The 16,744-nt window shown below is 63.2% G+C and overlaps 6 protein-coding genes across 6 annotated transcripts; 4 read left to right on the top strand and 2 right to left on the bottom strand.

The window, feature by feature from the left end:
* Positions 1-1,589: 1,589 nt before the first annotated feature.
* DCS_01898 (aureobasidin resistance protein Aur1) lies at positions 1,590-4,140 on the top strand (the record flags this gene model as incomplete). The annotated part of the gene is made up of 2 exons (XM_040799229.1): positions 1,590-3,091; positions 3,183-4,140. 2 exons carry the CDS (start codon positions 1,590-1,592, stop codon positions 4,138-4,140), a joined length of 2,460 nt encoding a protein of 819 aa, XP_040660112.1.
* A 989-nt stretch (positions 4,141-5,129) lies between these two features.
* Positions 5,130-6,392, bottom strand: DCS_01897 (calmodulin-dependent protein kinase; the record flags this gene model as incomplete). The annotated part of the gene is made up of 1 exon (XM_040799228.1): positions 5,130-6,392. One exon carries the CDS (start codon positions 6,390-6,392, stop codon positions 5,130-5,132), a length of 1,263 nt encoding a protein of 420 aa, XP_040660111.1.
* Positions 6,393-8,936: 2,544 nt separating this feature from the next.
* Positions 8,937-9,533, top strand: DCS_01896 (uncharacterized protein; the record flags this gene model as incomplete). Its single annotated transcript, XM_040799227.1, has 1 exon — positions 8,937-9,533. The coding sequence occupies one exon, from the start codon at positions 8,937-8,939 to the stop codon at positions 9,531-9,533; it is 597 nt and encodes a 198-aa protein (XP_040660110.1).
* A 201-nt stretch (positions 9,534-9,734) lies between these two features.
* On the top strand, positions 9,735-12,759 carry DCS_01895 (phosphatidylinositol-4-phosphate 5-kinase its3; the record flags this gene model as incomplete). Its single annotated transcript, XM_040799226.1, has 2 exons — positions 9,735-11,933; positions 12,025-12,759. The coding sequence occupies 2 exons, from the start codon at positions 9,735-9,737 to the stop codon at positions 12,757-12,759; spliced, it is 2,934 nt and encodes a 977-aa protein (XP_040660109.1).
* A 667-nt stretch (positions 12,760-13,426) lies between these two features.
* Positions 13,427-13,840, bottom strand: DCS_01894 (uncharacterized protein; the record flags this gene model as incomplete). The annotated part of the gene is made up of 1 exon (XM_040799225.1): positions 13,427-13,840. The coding sequence occupies one exon, from the start codon at positions 13,838-13,840 to the stop codon at positions 13,427-13,429; it is 414 nt and encodes a 137-aa protein (XP_040660108.1).
* A 949-nt stretch (positions 13,841-14,789) lies between these two features.
* DCS_01893 (integral membrane protein) lies at positions 14,790-15,550 on the top strand (the record flags this gene model as incomplete). Its single annotated transcript, XM_040799224.1, has 2 exons — positions 14,790-15,040; positions 15,121-15,550. The coding sequence occupies 2 exons, from the start codon at positions 14,790-14,792 to the stop codon at positions 15,548-15,550; spliced, it is 681 nt and encodes a 226-aa protein (XP_040660107.1).
* Between the last annotated feature and the right edge of the window lie 1,194 nt (positions 15,551-16,744).

Genomic DNA, 16,744 nt, shown 5'->3' with positions numbered 1-16,744 from the left:
CTCACGCGAGGCACACCTGCCCGCTGATGGTGCGCGAGCCCATGTACACAGTACGCGTCGGCGCGCGAACAATCCCGCACAGCCAGCGTGCTATTGTTCGCCTCCGACAGCCCAGGCACCAGGCGCCTCCGCTTGCCTCTGCACCTCGTCCTTTCGCCGGTCGAGGGGATGTCCGCCTGGCCATTTCTGCCATTTCTGACTCTCCTGCATCAATACCTTGGCGCACTCTGGAGTGCATGCAAGTACTTATGGATACGCGTGTGATTGCATCCGACACTGATTGTGCAAGTGCAAGTACATGCCTACTTGGGTACGGCATTGTTTGCGGAGTGGTACGTACATGTGCATGTACGCGGACAATTTGAAATACGTGCACGCACTGTAATAATACTTGCAGTCCTCGTTCTTGTGCTGTGCATCCGCACCCCTGCGGCCTGCACAGAATTCGTGCACAAGCAGCACAGGCATCTTTCGCTCCGCACCGCCACACCCAAGTGCCTGCTGCACATGTACGTCGCGCACACCAACTCGTACGCGGCCTGGTCGTGGTGGTGCGAGGCGTCGGTGGCATGGCCGATTCATGCTCTCTCCCGCATGCCCAGCCCTCTGTAACCCAGCTGCGCCTCGTCCTACGCAAACATGGACAGCACGTCGTATTTGTACTTGCTTGATTGTGCACATTCTGTATTACTCAAGTACTCCGTACTCCGTACATGTGCGGAGTGCGGAGTGCGGAAAGGTCCCTGTTCAAGTCCATGTGTCCATGTACTGTACAGTATTACATGCTTAAGACGTGCGTGCATCCGTATTTGACATGATTACAGCGTGCACCAAATTCCAAGAATGCCCACATGTGTATGCAAGTAAACTATAAGTACTGTACTCCGTACTCCGTACAGTATTACTTACTGTACGTGCATCCTGCTTGTGCGGGCGCGCGAGTACTTGCACAAGTTGTGTACATGTACATCGTGCGTTCCGAGCAAGTACTTACAGTCAAGGACCTGCGCGCAAGTACTTGCTGCGCCCGTGTACAACAGAGTACTTACGAGCACGCAGGCTCTTACTTCGTACTCCGCATTGTACGTAAGCACACCTGCGACGTGCGGTTGGCCCGGCCTGCCGCGGGTACGGAGACGGAGTACATGGAATCACCGAGCACTTGCGCGGCGCACAAATCATGTACTTACATACAGCCATTACAGCCAAGTACTTACTGGCCTTTTATTCGTCTGCGATAACCCCAAAGGCTTCGTCCCAGAGCCGCCTGGCCAACCACGGGGGGCCGCCCCCCTCCCCCCAGCTGTTGCACTTGTGGTCCCGGCTTGGCCCCAGCGTAATCTCTGCCGTCCAGGGCTGGTCTAAACCCGATTCGCGTCAGCCATCGTCGACCTTGTGCAATTTTTCCCAGACGCTAGCGGCCAGGTACTGACACTGACAAGTACCAAGTACGAGCAAGTACATGTGTCCATGTGCAGCAAGTACAGTGCTGGAAGTGATGCCTGCCCACGCACCGCCGGCCGTGGCCACGAGACTAGCCGCTAGCCTGTAGCGTCCGGCCTTGTCTCGCAGCGGTTGATTGCTGGCACATGCAGCCGCTTGCGCCAAGCCCCGTCACTGCCGCGCCCGTCGTCGCCCGTGACCGTGGCCGGAAGAGCCCTGCCTGCCCTGCTTGCCCTGCCCTGCCTGCCTCCTGCCTGCGCCGGCCCCAGGTCCAGCGAGGCCCGTCCCCCCCCTCCTGCCCTCCTCCTGCCTTTGCCTTGCCCGCCTCCTGCCTCGCCCGTCTCTCCCCGTCGCTTGGTCATCCAATCCACTCCTTCCCAGCCCTGCCCAGGCGCAATCCATACAAACCTTGCCTCCGCCGCTCCTGCCTTCCCTCCTCGACCGTGTCAGTCGTCCCTTCCTCGGTTCCCTGCGCACCTTTTGCTTCGCTCTCCCCCCTCTCCGCCGCGGCCTTCGATTCGAGCCTCTCGTGCCTTGGAGCCTCCGAGCCTTGGAGCCTTCTCGAGCCTCCATCCCCTCGGCTCCCTCCTCCGCCGTCGCCGTCCGCCTCCCTTCCTCCCTGCCCCCGTCGGCCCTCCGCCGTCGGCCGCCTCCTCCTCCGAGCCTCGACCTCGCCCAGGGGCCACCCGTCCGTCGCCGGAGCCACGCGTGCCTCTCGGCCTCGACCTCGCCCTCGCCCTCGCCCCCAGGGACCTCGGTCGAACGACGGGCCTCGCACCGATCCGCCGCCGCCGCCCCATCGTGCCGCGACCCGACGACCTCGGTGTCGGACGCTTCGTGTGCCTCGTCGAGGAAGACGCCCCCCAGAGTCCAGCGCTGGATCCGTCGACACCTTGGATTTGGATTATGCGGTAGAATTTGGGTATCCTTTCGACATCATTCGCCCTCTCCGACCGACCGACCGACCGACCGAGACCCACGGCCGTCTGTCCGTCCCGCCCGACGCCGCGGTAGCAAAGTCCGTCTCTCGACCCCGACGACGACGACGACAACGACGACTGCGACGACGACAACAGACGCCCCGTCCCGCGCCCTCCCCGTCGGCACGCTCGTCGCCTCCTCTGCGTTGCTGCGTCACCGGCGGCAGCGCAGCCCCTCCCCGCCGCCCTCCGTCTCGCCCCGCGCGACCTCGTTCCCTCCCGAGCACCGTCGCCGCCGCCGTCGCCATGAAGGACCTGCCCGCCTCGCTCTCGGGCAAGCCGGTGCTGCCGTCGCTGTGGACCGAGAACCTCACCCTCGCCGTCCTCAGCCGCCTCCCCACCCGCTACCACGTCGGCCGCCGGCGCGTGCGCTCCAAGTCCAAGACGACGCACCCCGGCGTCCCCGACATCGCGTCGCTGCAGACGTCCTTTAGCGTCTGGGACGGCCTCCGCGACCTCCAGAGGCACGACTGGCAGCCCGTCGACCTGCAGTACCTCTTCCTCGCCGCCCTCACCCTCTTCTCCCTCTGGATCGCCCCGCCCGCGCCCGCGCTCAAGATGTTTTCCCTCATGGCGAGCGTCTGGATCCTGCTGATGCCCGCGACGCGCCAATTCTTCCTTCCCGCCATCACCATCTGGGTTTGGCTCGTCTATTTCTTCTGCAGCCGGTACGTTTTGTCCTTTGTCGCCTCCTTCCCCTTGGCCCTTCCTGCCCCCGTCGTCGCGAGCCCCGCTGACCTGACGGCTCCCGCGCGGCAGCTTCATCTCGTACGAGTACCGCCCTCACATCTGGGTTCGCGTCCTGCCGGCGCTGGAAAACGTCCTCTACGGCGCCAACCTCTCCAACATCCTCTCGGCCCACAAGCACGTCTTCTTCGACATCCTCGCCTGGCTCCCCTACGGCATCATCCACTTCGGCGCCCCCGCCGTCTGCTCGCTGCTCATGTTCATCTTCGCCGCCCCCGGCACGACGCCCGTCTTCGCTCGCGTCTTCGGCTGGATGAGCATCCTCGGCGTCACCATCCAGCTCGTCTTCCCCTGCACGCCGCCGTGGTACGAGAACGAGCACGGCCTCGTGCCCGCCGCCTACGGCATGCCCGGATCCCCCGCCGGCCTGCGCCGCGTCGACGAGTTCTTCGGCATCGACCTGTACACGTCCAACTTCACCGCCGCCCCGCTCCCCTTCGGCGCCTTCCCCTCCCTCCACGGCGGCTACGCCGTCCTCGAGGCGCTCTTCATGACCTACTGCTTCCCGCAGTTCCGCGCCTTCTTCATCGGCTACGCCGTCTGGATCTGGTGGGCCACCATGTACCTCAGCCACCACTACGCCATCGACCTCGTCGGCGGCGGCCTCATCGCCATGGCCTTCTTCTACTCGGCCCGCTCCCGGTGGCTGCCCGTCCGCCAGGCCGACAAGATGACGAGGTGGGACTACGACTACGTCGAGGTCGGCGACCGCCACCGCGTCGCCGACGAGGAGCACGGCGCCGAGTACTTCGGCCTCGGCCTGCTCGACCACCGCCGCGGCGGCTCGAGCGACGGCTGGACCCTCGGCAGCAGCTCCAGCTGCAGCTCCAGCAGCGGCACCGTCAGCCCGACCGTCTCCGAGGGCCCGCCCGGCGTCCTCGTCGTCGACATGGAGAACGACGGTCGCCTGTGGGACGGCAACGTGGCGCCCCGCGACGTCGACCTGAGCGAGGTCGTCGTCATGCGGTAGCACGCCGGGCGAGGCGGCACCACCGTTTTGACGAAACTGCTCATGACCCCAACGACCAAGCCCAACTTTCCCACACATTCACCCTAATTTATTTTCCAAGAAAACCGCTTTATTTACATCTTTGGCATTCATCGGCACAGCGAACTGGCGCACATCGTGGTGTATTTCGACGACGAGGCCGCGACCCCCCGCACGTGGACGCGCATGTCGGCCGCATGGTTGTGAGGTCGACGTTTAATGGTGATGGAGGGGACCGGCTGGACGGACGTTGCTGCATAATTTGGCCCCCGGGGCCGACGAGGCGAGGCGGCGAAGGGGAGAGCGTTCGAATCATGATAGAGAGAGAGAGAGTGCCGCGAGTACGGCATGCACGGCTTGTACGGCTTGTACAACAGCATGCTGCGTCGCGGCGGCGGGGGGGTAATCCGTGCATGCGTGGATGGGAGAACATGCACCGATACGCTCGCTAACGGCGGCCTCGATTCCGGCCGCCGAGGAGCAAAAGTCGCTCGCAAACGAGGCGAGACGAGACGTGACGAGACGAGACGAGACGAGACGCGTGGAGTGTCGTGGCAATTCCCACCTCGCCCGCAAGCTGGTGTAATGGCAGAGGCGGCGCGCGAAACTCGCGGGAGCAGGAGGTGGAGGACATACCAAAGATGCCACTCGCTAGATAGAAGGAATGATAAAAGTGAACAACTTTGGTGCCAGAACTCTCGCCCAACGTGACGACGCGGCGACCTGCGCATGCCACGTCGCAAATAAACGTCTGCCGGCGCGCATGCGCGTCGAGGGCGAGGCAGGGTAGCGTGCGAGGAAAGGGGGCCAAGATGCGATCGTCGCGACGCCTTTAGGCACGGGAGACGTTCTATGCGAGCCGTGCCATCCACCCACCCTGCCGTCCAGCAGCCAGCCGTCTTCGGTTTCCACCCGTCATGCGGCGCCGAGCATGAATCGACGACAAGGGATCAAGACGTGCGCCGCCGAGCCTACCGTTGCGTCGCGGGTCCGCTCCACAACCCCTTGCTCGTCTGGACGATGCGGTTCCCCTGGTTTCCGGGCCGCAGCACGGCCGGCACGCCGCTCATGGGCGCGGCGGCGGCGTCCTCGCCGAGCGACATGGCGCCATCCTCCTTGTACGGCGAGGCGGCGGCGGCCGGCGCCGGGCGCGAGGGCTCGCTCGAGCGGGCGCCGTCCATCATCATGTTCTGGGCCTCGCGCAGCTTGTTGATGGCGCGGACCGTGTCGATGGCCGCGTGCAGCGTGCGGCGGGCGTTGAAGTTCTTCTTGATGGTCGGCAGCAGGTTCTCGCCGCTGGCGGCCTGCTCCCGGGCGGCGACAAAGGGGTGCTGCAGCGCCTCGTGGGCGGTGATGCGCTTCGTGTGGTCGACGGTCAGGCAGCGACGGATGAAGACCTTGGCCTCGCTCGAGACGCCGCGCCAGTACTCGACCGGCTGGAAGCTGTAGTCGGCGTTGAGGATGGCCTGCATCTCCTCAAAGTCCGAGTCGCGGTCAAAGGGCGTGTAGCCGCAGAGGAGGAAGTAGGTGATGACGCCGACGGCCCAGAGGTCGACGGGCTTGCCGTGGCCCGTCTTCTTGAAGATCTCGGGCGCCATGTAGCCCGGGGTGCCGCAGGTGGTGGTGAGCACGTGGAAGCGCTCCTCGTCCATGACGCGCGAGAGGCCAAAATCGGCGATGAGCAGGTCGGCGTTGTCCTCGGGCGTCCGGAAGAGCAGGTTCTCCGGCTTCAGGTCGCGGTGGACGATGCCGTGGTCGTGGAGGTAGGCGACGGCCGACAGGGTGGCCCGGATGAGGTCGGCCGCGTCGGACTCGTAGTAGGAGCCCTTGCGGCAGATGCGGTCGAAGAGCTCGCCGCCGAGGGCGAGGTCGGTGACGAGGTAGAGGTTGTTCATCGTCTCGAAGTAGTCGACGAGGGTGAGGATGTTTTGGTGGCCCATCGAGACCTTTTTGAGCACCGCGATTTCGTTGCGCACCTGGCGACGGGAAGCCGAGGGCATCAGCGACGACGGCGCCCCGGCGAGCGCGGGCGGGTGGGCACGTACCATGTGTTCTCGCCCGGCCATGAGGCGCTTGTTGATGACCTTGGCGGCGTAGTACCGCCCCGTGTCGATGTGGACGCACTCCTTGACGACCGAGTAGGAGCCGGCACCGAGCGTCTTGCCCACCTTGTAGCGACAAGGCTGCACCTGGGGCGGCGTTGCCTGTTGCTGCTGCTGCCGCTCGCGGTCCATCTCTTCCGCTCGCTCCCGACGGTCCGTCGTACCCTCTGCACGTCTGTCTCGCGAGGCACGCCGTGGGCAGATGCATGCACGGTGCACGTGTGCGTCGCGTGGGAGGGAGATTGATGGAAATTGACGGAGAGGGCTGGCGTCGATGGCCGTTGACGGAGGGTACCGAGGCAGCGGCAGGGGATGCGGCCAGCGGCAGCGTGCAGGCGAATGTCGGCCGCGGTACGGGTGAAGGGTGGCTTTCTCACGCGGCCACGAAAAGCCGCCTTCGCCGTGGCTGCTCCTGCGGGCGATTGAGGGCTCGGAATGCCGTCGTGAGGCCGTGGCAGGTTTGACGGTCGGTCAACGAAGGCGGAGGTGAGGAGTCTCGAGATCAGGTGGACCCTGGAGGGGCAAGAAAGAGGAGGTGGAGAGGGAGTGCCAAGTACCTCGCAGTACTTGCACTGTACGTTGTAGGTATTGTTGTATTGTTGATACCAGATGTACTTGCTTGCTGTATGTACGGAGTACGGAGCACTGTACAGCACTTGAATTTACAGCGTGCTTGCGCCTGCTTGAAGCACCTGGTGTTTAACCGTGTACTTGCAGTACTTGAACGTGCAGTAATACTAGTACACCGACAAGTCAAGCTCCAAACACCCAAGTACCTCGTAAGTACATGCAAGTACCTCGTAAGTACATGCAAGTACCTCTTAGTTGTACGGAGCATACGGAGTACAAGGAGCGCCTATCATTTAGAGCTCCTGCACCTGAACTTGTTCGCAGTAGCACTCCGTACGCCTGCTGTACAAGTAATCTTAGTGGGCTTCCCGCTACGGCCGCTGCAAGCACCTTGCACCTCGCGAGGGTCATCAAGTTGCACCCCTCGACATCGCGACCACCTTGAGGCCTCGGCGAGAAAACCTAAAACATGGTGATTTGGCCATTTCTCGACAAGCCACAAATACCGAGAGGACCAAGACTCGGTTCCAACACGCCATTTCACGACGTACAGCGGATGCACTTGGTGAGGCGGGCAGACGAGCACGGCGCACCCACCGATCCTGTCGGAGTGGCATACCCTGCAGGCGGTACCACACGGCTCACATGTACAGCATGTAGTTGTACGTCCTCCCGCTATTCGGTACAGTGCTGTACAAGCATGTCCCCGTACAGTACAGAGTACTAGGCACGCACATGTCATCTCGGATAATATTTTTGTCTGTTCTTCTGCTGTGAATTGAATGCTTCGTCATGCATAGTTTCCCGGACGCTAGGTGGATTCAACGACTAATATCCGTCCTGTCAGCTTGCCATGGTGCACTATTAATTAATTGCCATCTGTATCACGTACCAGTATGCGAGGGTAAATAAGCACGGAGCACTGTGCATGTGCCTGTACTGTAATAATTAACACTTGCATGCATTATTAGTATCTAAGTACTAAGGTACCTAAGCGTATTACTGTACAGTACTGTACAAAGGCACCAAAGTACCTACCTAGTACGGAGAACCTACACAGCATGCTTCTAGTACTTACTAACACAGCATGCTCACGATGCAGAAGCACTGTGCTTGGTGCAGTCAGTGCCTGTATCGGCGGCACCCCATCACGACATGGCAAGATGCCGCGCTCGCGCATGTTCCGACACACACTGAAAGGCGCGGCGAATGTCCATCAGTTGAAGACGCTCAGACCTAGTCAAAGGGAGCAGCGACGGCGCACGACACAGCGACCCGCAACAAGTTCAGCTGGTCTTGGCTACGACGGCATGGGTTTGGGTTTTCATCTACTAATACAAGGGCTGCTGCTCCGTAGGTGCAAGTACTGTACATGCAAGCACACCATGGGCAGTATAAATATCAAGTGCTGACCGAGTACGGAGTACTTCGTACGAGGTATTCAGTGTAATTACTTAATAAATAATAGTTGCACGATTACGATTATGACGGCAGCAGGTACGGAGTACGGAGTGCTAGGTACGAAGTACTCCGCACTGCGGGTACATGCAAGTACAAGTACACAAGTTTTCCTCACAAGCGTACTCCGTACTTCACAAGTACATACTTGGTAGGCGTTTTCCGTCGTGACCGGCGTAGCAGTACTGTGCATGTACTTGCACGTACCGCATGCTCGCTGACCAAAAGCGTTCCTCCTCCCGCCTCGTCGTGCCAAACTTCCGTACGCTGGTCGTCATGCAAGCACCATCCGTGCAAGGCAGTTCCCTTCTCTCTTCGTCCTTGTTTTTGTTCTTGTTTTTGTTCTTGTTTTTTTCTTGGCAATGTTCGTACATCGTGACGGTCGATGGCGACCGTTGCTTGCCAGAGTTGGCTGCCGAGCCGGTACTTTGGTGCTAGTGGTGCCAAGTTACCCGACCCTTTGTTGTTTTCACCACCGTTTGCCGGCGTAGCACGAGTACATGTGCAGTACTTGCCGGTACCTAGCACGCCGGAAACTAGCACGCTACCTGGCAATGACGGCCAATGCTGGACGCATAACAAACAGAGGCCTGCGGCTCCCGTCACAGGGCAGTCGCTCGCTGGCCGCCCGTTAAACGTCACTCTAGTATGCTGCCCCCCCCCCTGGCCTCGCTCTCGCTAGTAGTTGATCGACCCCCTGCTGGCCGGAACCTGCTGGCCAGAGCCAGCCGAGCCACGCTGCAATTTCCGACTGCCAACCTGCTGTGCCAAGCAAAGTCGGCGGCGTGGGAGGGAAGCCCAGCCAACGGTCAGGCTGGCGAAACACGACAAACAACACTTTCCGCTCCGCAGCGACCTTGCCCGCCCACAATCGGTCCCGACGCTCGACTTTGCCGACGCACCCATCCTCCTCAACAACAACATCTTCATCCCCATCCTCGTCATCACCATCGGCAGCAGCGGCGTCGGCATCAGCGGCACATCGTCATTCCCGTCAAGCACGCACCCGACGCGGGCCCCGATTCCGTCGCCCCCTCCCGTTCTGCCCCCCCCCCCCCCCCGATTTCCGCGGACCTGACAATCTCCTCGTCCGACCTTATCCCCGACCCTTCCTCGTCCGTCGGCCGTCTCACCCACCCGCGCTTGTCCTCCTCGAACGAACGAAGCGATGCCCCTTGCCTAACCCGCTCGATGCCTGCAGCCGCCATCGCCAGCAGCGTCGCTCCCGCCCCCCTCGTTGCCTAGTCGGCGCCCGTCCTCCGGTGCACCTGGGGCCCCCAGACGACGACGTCGCTCACCCTCGTCGAGCCGCCCCGTCGTCGGCCGTCCATCCGCACCCCGAGCCCGTCCCCGTCCCTCCTTGGCCGTCGAAGCAAGACGTCGACGGCGTCACGGACCCGACGGACCCTGTTGCCGTCGGCCTCGAACCCGTCCGCCTGGGGCGAGATGCCCTCGTTCCTGAACGGAGACGCGCCGCCGCCCATCTTCTCCAGCGACCTCGACGTCCTCGATCTCGACCTCGACCCCGGCAATCGATTCGGCCTCGCGAGCAACAGGAAGGGGGCAGATGGGGCGCCGTCCTTTGGTCACACTCGCTCTGGCCTAGTCAAGGGAAGCTACGACGAGAGCTCGACGCTCTCCACCCACGACTCGGACATTTCCGACGCCGCCCCGATGGCGACCAACGGCAACGGCACGCGGCCGACGAGCACCGGCTCTCTCGCCAACGGCAAGCTGGTCTTGGCCGACGCGGGTGCGTCGGGAGCCGCGCCGGCCGTCTTCGAGTCGCCCCCCCGCGGGCCGATGCACCACCCTCCTGACCGGACGGGGCCGCCGGCTCCCGCGCCCGGCGGCGACGACGACTACGACGATGCCGCCGAATCGTGGCCCCCCCACCCGCGGCGCAGGGCCTACCGGCGGGGCTCGCTCGCGTCGGATCGCGATGGGCCGACGGCCAAGGCGCCCGACGAGCTGCCGCCCTTGTCGGTTCCGCACGATGCGTACCCCCACAGCCCCAAGTCCCACGCGGCCTCCTTCGAGCGTGTGCACCAGAGCTTTGACCTAGCCTCGGCCGCCTCCTCGCCCAAGCGGTTCTCCTCGCCGGCCGCCTACTACTCGCCGGCCGGTGCCTCGACCGCGTCGCCCACCAAGAACCAGCAGCCGGCGCCCGCCGGCCTTGCCATGAAGCACAGGCACACCCTGGAGGTGCCCAAGATCCCGTCTGGCCGTCACTCCAAGGACGGCGCCGACGCCCACGCCAGTGGTCGCTTCTCCCCGGCCGGCGCCGGCTCCTCGGGCGCCCGTCGCGCGTCGCTCAACCTCGTGCGCCGGACGACGCGATCCACGCAACCGGAAACGCCGAGGGACGGCGTCGTCGTCGACGAGGATGCCGTTCGGTGGACCGAAGCCTACCGGCAACGGAGGGCCAGCAAGCGGCGCAAGAAGGAGGAGGAGGACGACGGCCGCGTCCTCGTCGGCACCAAGGTGGACGAGAGCCACGCCAACTGGGTGACGGCCTACAACATGCTGACCGGCATCCGCGTCTCCGTCTCGAGGACCAACGCCAAGCTCGACCGTGAGCTGACCAACGCCGACTTTGAGGCGAAGCAGAAGTCGACCTTTGACATGTACGTCGTCGCCCGTCGCCCGCCGCCGCTCGTGCGCGCCGCTAACCGTGCCAGCACCGGCAACGAACTGGTCCCCTCGGCCAAGTACGACTTCAAGTTCAAGGACTACGCGCCTTGGGTCTTCCGCCGACTGCGGTCCCTCTTCCGCCTCGACCCGGCCGATTACCTCATGTCGTTGACGGGAAAGTACATCCTCTCCGAGCTCGGGTCGCCCGGCAAGAGCGGCAGCTTCTTTTACTTTTCCCGAGACTACAAGTACATCATCAAGACCATCCACCACGCCGAGCACAAGTTCCTGAGGAAGATCCTCAAGGAGTACTACAACCACGTCCGCGACAACCCGAACACGCTCCTCTCGCAGTTTTACGGCCTGCATCGCGTCAAGATGCCCTACGGCAAGAAGATTCACTTCGTCGTCATGAACAACCTCTTCCCGCCCCACCGGGACATCCACACGACCTTTGACCTGAAGGGTTCGACCGTCGGCCGCGAGTACAAGGAGGAAGACCTGGCCCAGAATCCCCGAGCGACCCTCAAGGACTTGAACTGGCTCCGGCGCCAGCAGCACCTGGAGCTCGGCATGCAGAAGAAGCGGCTCTTTCTCGAGCAGCTGCAGCGGGACGTGGCCCTCCTCAAGCGGCTCCAGATCATGGACTACTCCCTGCTCATCGGCATCCACGACCTCTCGCGAGGCAACGAGGAGAACCTGCGGGGCAAAACGTTGCAGGTCTTCAACCCCGGCGGCGAGAAGTCGGCCGAGGACGATGCGCAATCTCTCTTGCGGACGCCGTCGAAGCTGGAGAATTTCCGAAAGGCCAACGAGTTGCGGCAGATGATCCGGCAGAAGCGGCCGGTGCCCATGGGCCAGGCGGACGGAATGCCCGACGAGCTGGACGTGGGCCACAGCCGATCGAGCTTCATCTTCAACCAGGACGACGGCGGCTTCCGCGCCACGCACGAGGACAACACGCCCGCCGACGAGGTCTACTACTTGGGCGTCATTGATTGCCTGACCCACGTGAGTGTTCCCGCTCCCCTCCCCCCTCGCGAGCACGAGCGGGGGGACGATACGGCCGGGGGCAGACGGACAGCTGACGATCTGGCCGCAGTATGGAATGATCAAGAAAATCGAGAATTTCTGGAAGGGCCTCTCGAACGACAGGACGCAGATTTCGGCCCTGCCGCCGGACCAGTACGGCGACAGGTTCTACCACTTCGTCGAGGGCATCACCCTATCCGCCGAGGAGGCGACGAGGGAGGCGCAGCGCCGGGACCAGGAGGCCATGGACGCGGCCAGGGCGTCGGCGTCGGCGCTGGCCTCCCGGCGGGACTCGGGCCACCAGTCGCACCACGCCATCCCCGCGATGCCCGACTACCAGCCGCCGGCGTGTCCGGCCGGACGGCAGCCACCCGAGGGGCGGGAAGCGATCGAGATGGCGGTGGCGGCGCCAGAGAAGGACATTCCAGACCGGACGCTGAAGACCAGGAGCTTGGCATCCGACCAGCGGGATTCCTTCCAGCAGCTCGACCCGATACTGCCCATCGTCGAGGAGATCGGCGAGGGCGGTCGGAACGACGATGGCGTCGCGAGTGGCATGCCTGCGAGCGCCAAGGGCAAGCCGACGATGCCCCCGCCGCCTCCCGGACCGCCGCCGCCGCCTCCGCCGGCGAGGAGCCAGGCCGCGGCCAGGTCGGACGGCTCCGACAGCGGGTACGGAGGTAACAGCAACGGATCCATCAGCAGGGACAACTCGCTCAGGGTCCGCCGCCGTCCGAGCAAGGAGAGCGTCGACAAGCCCAAGCGGGACGAGGCGCAGGACGGTCGCGTGAGGATGGCCGCGTAGCTCGCCCTGACCACGAGCTGCCTTTGCCTTCCGGCGACGGCGTCGGCGGACGGCACCGTCCACCCGTTGCTCGCCGCCCTCCTCGCGCACGGATGGCCGGCGAACCGACCGACGCGTCGAAGCGGCGGCGCACCGCGAGGTTGACGCCGAAGCCGGGAGCCTTCGCGCGGGATCCCTGCGGCACCGCGACGGAGGACCGGCCCCCCGCGACGAGCATGGTGTTTGCCGTCGACGGTCGCGCTCACGTTCGCGCCGCGCGGAAGGGCGCTCGCCATGGGCAGATGTGCGTGCCTTTGTCGTTTCCGGCCTTGTTTCGTTATCCTAAAGACATGGATGATACCACTGACGCATCAACAAGCACGCCCGCGTACACAGCTCTTTCATTGTTTCCTTTTTTTTCTTTTTGTCATTTCAATTTTCCTACGTCTCCTCCCCCTTTTCGTCTGTTCATATGCTAGAATGAAGGACGGGGCGGGCGAACTGGTTTCCTTTTATCCCTTAGATGAATGGTAGATGAGAAAGTGATGTTGTACCATGAGACGCGGGTGCAGGTGACGACGGATGACGGCACGCGCTCTTGATGTCGCTGCACTCACTGTACAAGGCCCGTCGGCGGGGACGGCCGGCTCGTTTCTGGTCGACCTTGCCGTCGCCTCGTCGGAGCCATTTACCTCGCCTTCTTCCTCTCCAGCATCTCCTGAATGTCCGCCTTTCCGGTGGCCGCCTTCTCCGGGGCGGGGCCGTCGGGCGCAAAGGCTGTCGAGACGGTCATCTCCTGGGCGCCCTGCTTCCTCAGCTCGTCGAGTCGCCTGCGCTTCTGCAGGTCGGCGACGCGCCACTGCTTGAAGTACTTGACCCAAGCGGCGGCGCAGTCGCGCTCAAAGTCGGCCGTCTGCGTCGGGCAGGCCTTGGCGGCGGCGGCGGCGTCCTTGCCGGCGTCGAGGATGGAGTGGGCATCGAGGCAGGCAAAGTAGGCGTCGCGCGAGGCCCAGCACTGCGAGCGCTCGGCGCGGTTGGGGATGGCGTCGCCGGAGCGAATGGCGTCGCCGCGGGGGTCCGAGGAGAAGGGCCACCAGCCCATCGTTTTCCTTGGCTCGGCGGTGGCTGTCGGGGCTGGCGGAACGGGCGTTTGCCTCGCGTCGTCGGCTCGACGGCGGTGTGCTCGAATGTTCCTCGACGGCGGTGGGTTCGAATGTTCCTCGACGGCCCCGGGCGTGGCGAGGGCAGCTCGCTATTCGCTTCGAGCGCCGAGCGGGCTTGGCAGCTTGGATGCGTCGCGGGGTTGCCGTCGACACGCGGTAGACTAGAACACCCGCACAGGCAGAGAGGTGCTATGCAGATGGGTAGGGAATGGTCGATGTGGTACGTCGTCTGATGGAGTCGGCCATGGTCATGACGTTTGTCTCGATGTCGATTTTGACCAGCTTGGACGGGCAAGTACTGCCGGAGGGCGGTGAGCCCGTTTGGCTCTAGCGTTGCCGCAGAAACCCATCCGGTTCGGCAGGGCGGCCAAGGTTTAGGCGCGCAGCGAAGCGAGCCAAGCAGGCGAGCTGTCCTGGTAGCAAGCGCCCTCGTCATCAGCCATCCCATCCATCCTCCACTCTCACTCCCCTCTCCTCCATCCCATCACCTCCCTCCCTCGTGCCCTCTCCCTCTCCGCCTTTCGGTCTCGCGATCAAGCGAGCACGGCAGAGGAGCTTTGGCCGAGTTTGCCCGCCAAGGCAACGGTGACGACCCGGGAAAGATCCCTCTCGCGGCCTCGGCGACGACTCGTCCTCCTCCCTTGGGCTCGCTCATCGCCGCATCAACTGAGTTTAGGCACCGTTCATCTCGTCGCAGCCACCTTTGCCTTTTCTCGTCTGCCGTTGGGCGACACGACGATTGCGCGTCGGCAGATGGACACGGAGCGCGGCTAGTGCCCATCATCGTCGCCGTCGCCTCCTCCTCGTCCTCCTCGTCCTCCTCCCTCGACCGACCCGACCTACCTTGCACGAGGGCACCGGCTGCCGTAGACGACCGCGACAGCAAGCATGCCTCGGCGGAGACGACCCCCTCGCGCCGGCGCCCTCTCCGAGCTCCAGCCGCTGAAGATTGCCTCGCAGATCGCCATGCTCCAGGCCGCCTTCTACGTCGCCGCCATCGTCCTCATGATCCTCACGGCCCTCGTCGCCGGCATCTCCATCAGCCCCGACTTGGTCTTTGGCTGGGAGACGATCAGGGGCGACACCACCACCGGCTGGTTGCTCGCCTTCGTCTGGGTTCTCAACGGTGGCCTCTGCATGTCCGTCAACCCGCCCCAGCCACCCGCCCTCGCCGGCAGCACCCGCGTCGCTTGCCTCTTGACTGACTCGTTCTCGCCAGGACCGTCGCCCTCGTCATCCTCATCGGCCGTAGCAAGCTCGTGCCCGACTTTGCCCTCACCATGCACTTTGTCCACCTTGCCTTGACGACGGTCTACTCGCGCTCTCTACCCCGGCACTCGATGTGGTGGGCCACCATGCTCGGCTCCTCGGCCCTCTCCGTCGCCCTCGGCATTTGGGGGTGCCGCTACCGCGAGCTCCAGCCCGTCTTCTTCGGCGGCGGACGCATCCTCGGATCCGGCACGACGGCGGTGCCGACGTCGTCGACGAGCATGGACAACGGCAACAAGGGCCAAAGCGGCGACGAGGAGGATGACGCACTGCTCGACGGCGACGAGGAGATGGCCTTTTCGCGGGGGAGGGGCCACAGACGCGCGAGGCGTAGCGTCGGCGAGTATGAGATGGTGCAGATGAAGCAGGCAAAAGACTAGATTCGCCGAGCGATGCTTGGCACGGACGGACGGACGTGACGATGGCCGAGCAGAGCCGTCGTGCTAGAATTGGGAAATAGCGCGCATTGCTTTGGCGTTCGGGACGGATGCACCTTCATAATGGGACCTTGTTTGCGAGACACCAAGGGCGGAGGCTAGCCGGGACCGGCCAGGCCAGGCCCTTCCGGGTGACGATGTGTATATAGACATATATATGTCCGTACATGTACTCGTATCTGTGTTCGTCCGCGCGTGACTGGCACCTCGCCGGCGCAGAATGACTGCGGAAGCCGAGCGAGCGAGCAGGCGGGACTGTGGGTTGGTGCATTGCTGACATTCAGGCGCATGCAACGCATCCTCCTCCAGTGCGATACTTGGCATCCACCCCGTCTGGTAGTGAAGTTTCCCATGGATCAATTCTTGAACAATAATGATGAGAGCTTCCCATCCTACTGGTAGCAGTCTCGGCGTCGACGTGATGCGAGGCTTTGGTTTGGCGTTTGATGCAGATTCGCGCCCTTGGAAGCGGAAGGTGATGCGATCCTTGACCTTTGGCAGGTAAAACATCCGTCGCACCAGCGACTCTTGTTGCAGGATTGCCTCCTGGGAGCCCCCCATCGTGCTCGTGCAACTCGGTCAACAGCAGGGGATTTCCCGGCACCACGGCACCATGTGTCGAATGCCACGGGCCCCTCAACTGCTACCGCTACACATCATCGTAATGTTCCGCAGTATTGCGCCGCATAGCCTGGCACCTTGATGCTCTGAAACGGTCTCGTGAACACTGCCAGCTGTGTAGTGCAGCCAGGCCTTGTCGTCTCCTTTGGTGGACTTGTGTTGACGCGAGGTTCGACGCACCTGCATGGCCATAGATTCGCACCACCGCTCCATATGTGGGGGTTGTGCTGCCGATGGCAGAACAGCCTTTTCTCGAGGCAAGCACAAGCAGTGTTCATCGCCACTGGCGGTCGTCCTTTTACATCGGGGCTGGAATGGCAGATAATGTGCATCGGTGGTGCTTGTAGGCAAGGCAACATGCCTGCAAGAAGCCGCCGTCACGGCGAATCTCCTTGTCCTTGTCCTTGTCTTGTCCTTTTCGTTCCCGTGGGAGGCAGAGCCGGATCGGGCGGCGGCCATGATTCGCCAGCCAGGCGCACAAGGGCACCATAGCCCACGCAACAGGAGCATGCAGAG

The sequence above is a fragment of the Drechmeria coniospora genome, chromosome 01, assembly GCF_001625195.1.
Source record: "Drechmeria coniospora strain ARSEF 6962 chromosome 01, whole genome shotgun sequence".
Classification (NCBI taxonomy): domain Eukaryota; kingdom Fungi; phylum Ascomycota; class Sordariomycetes; order Hypocreales; family Ophiocordycipitaceae; genus Drechmeria; species Drechmeria coniospora.
This window is presented reverse-complemented; position numbering and strand designations above follow the sequence as displayed.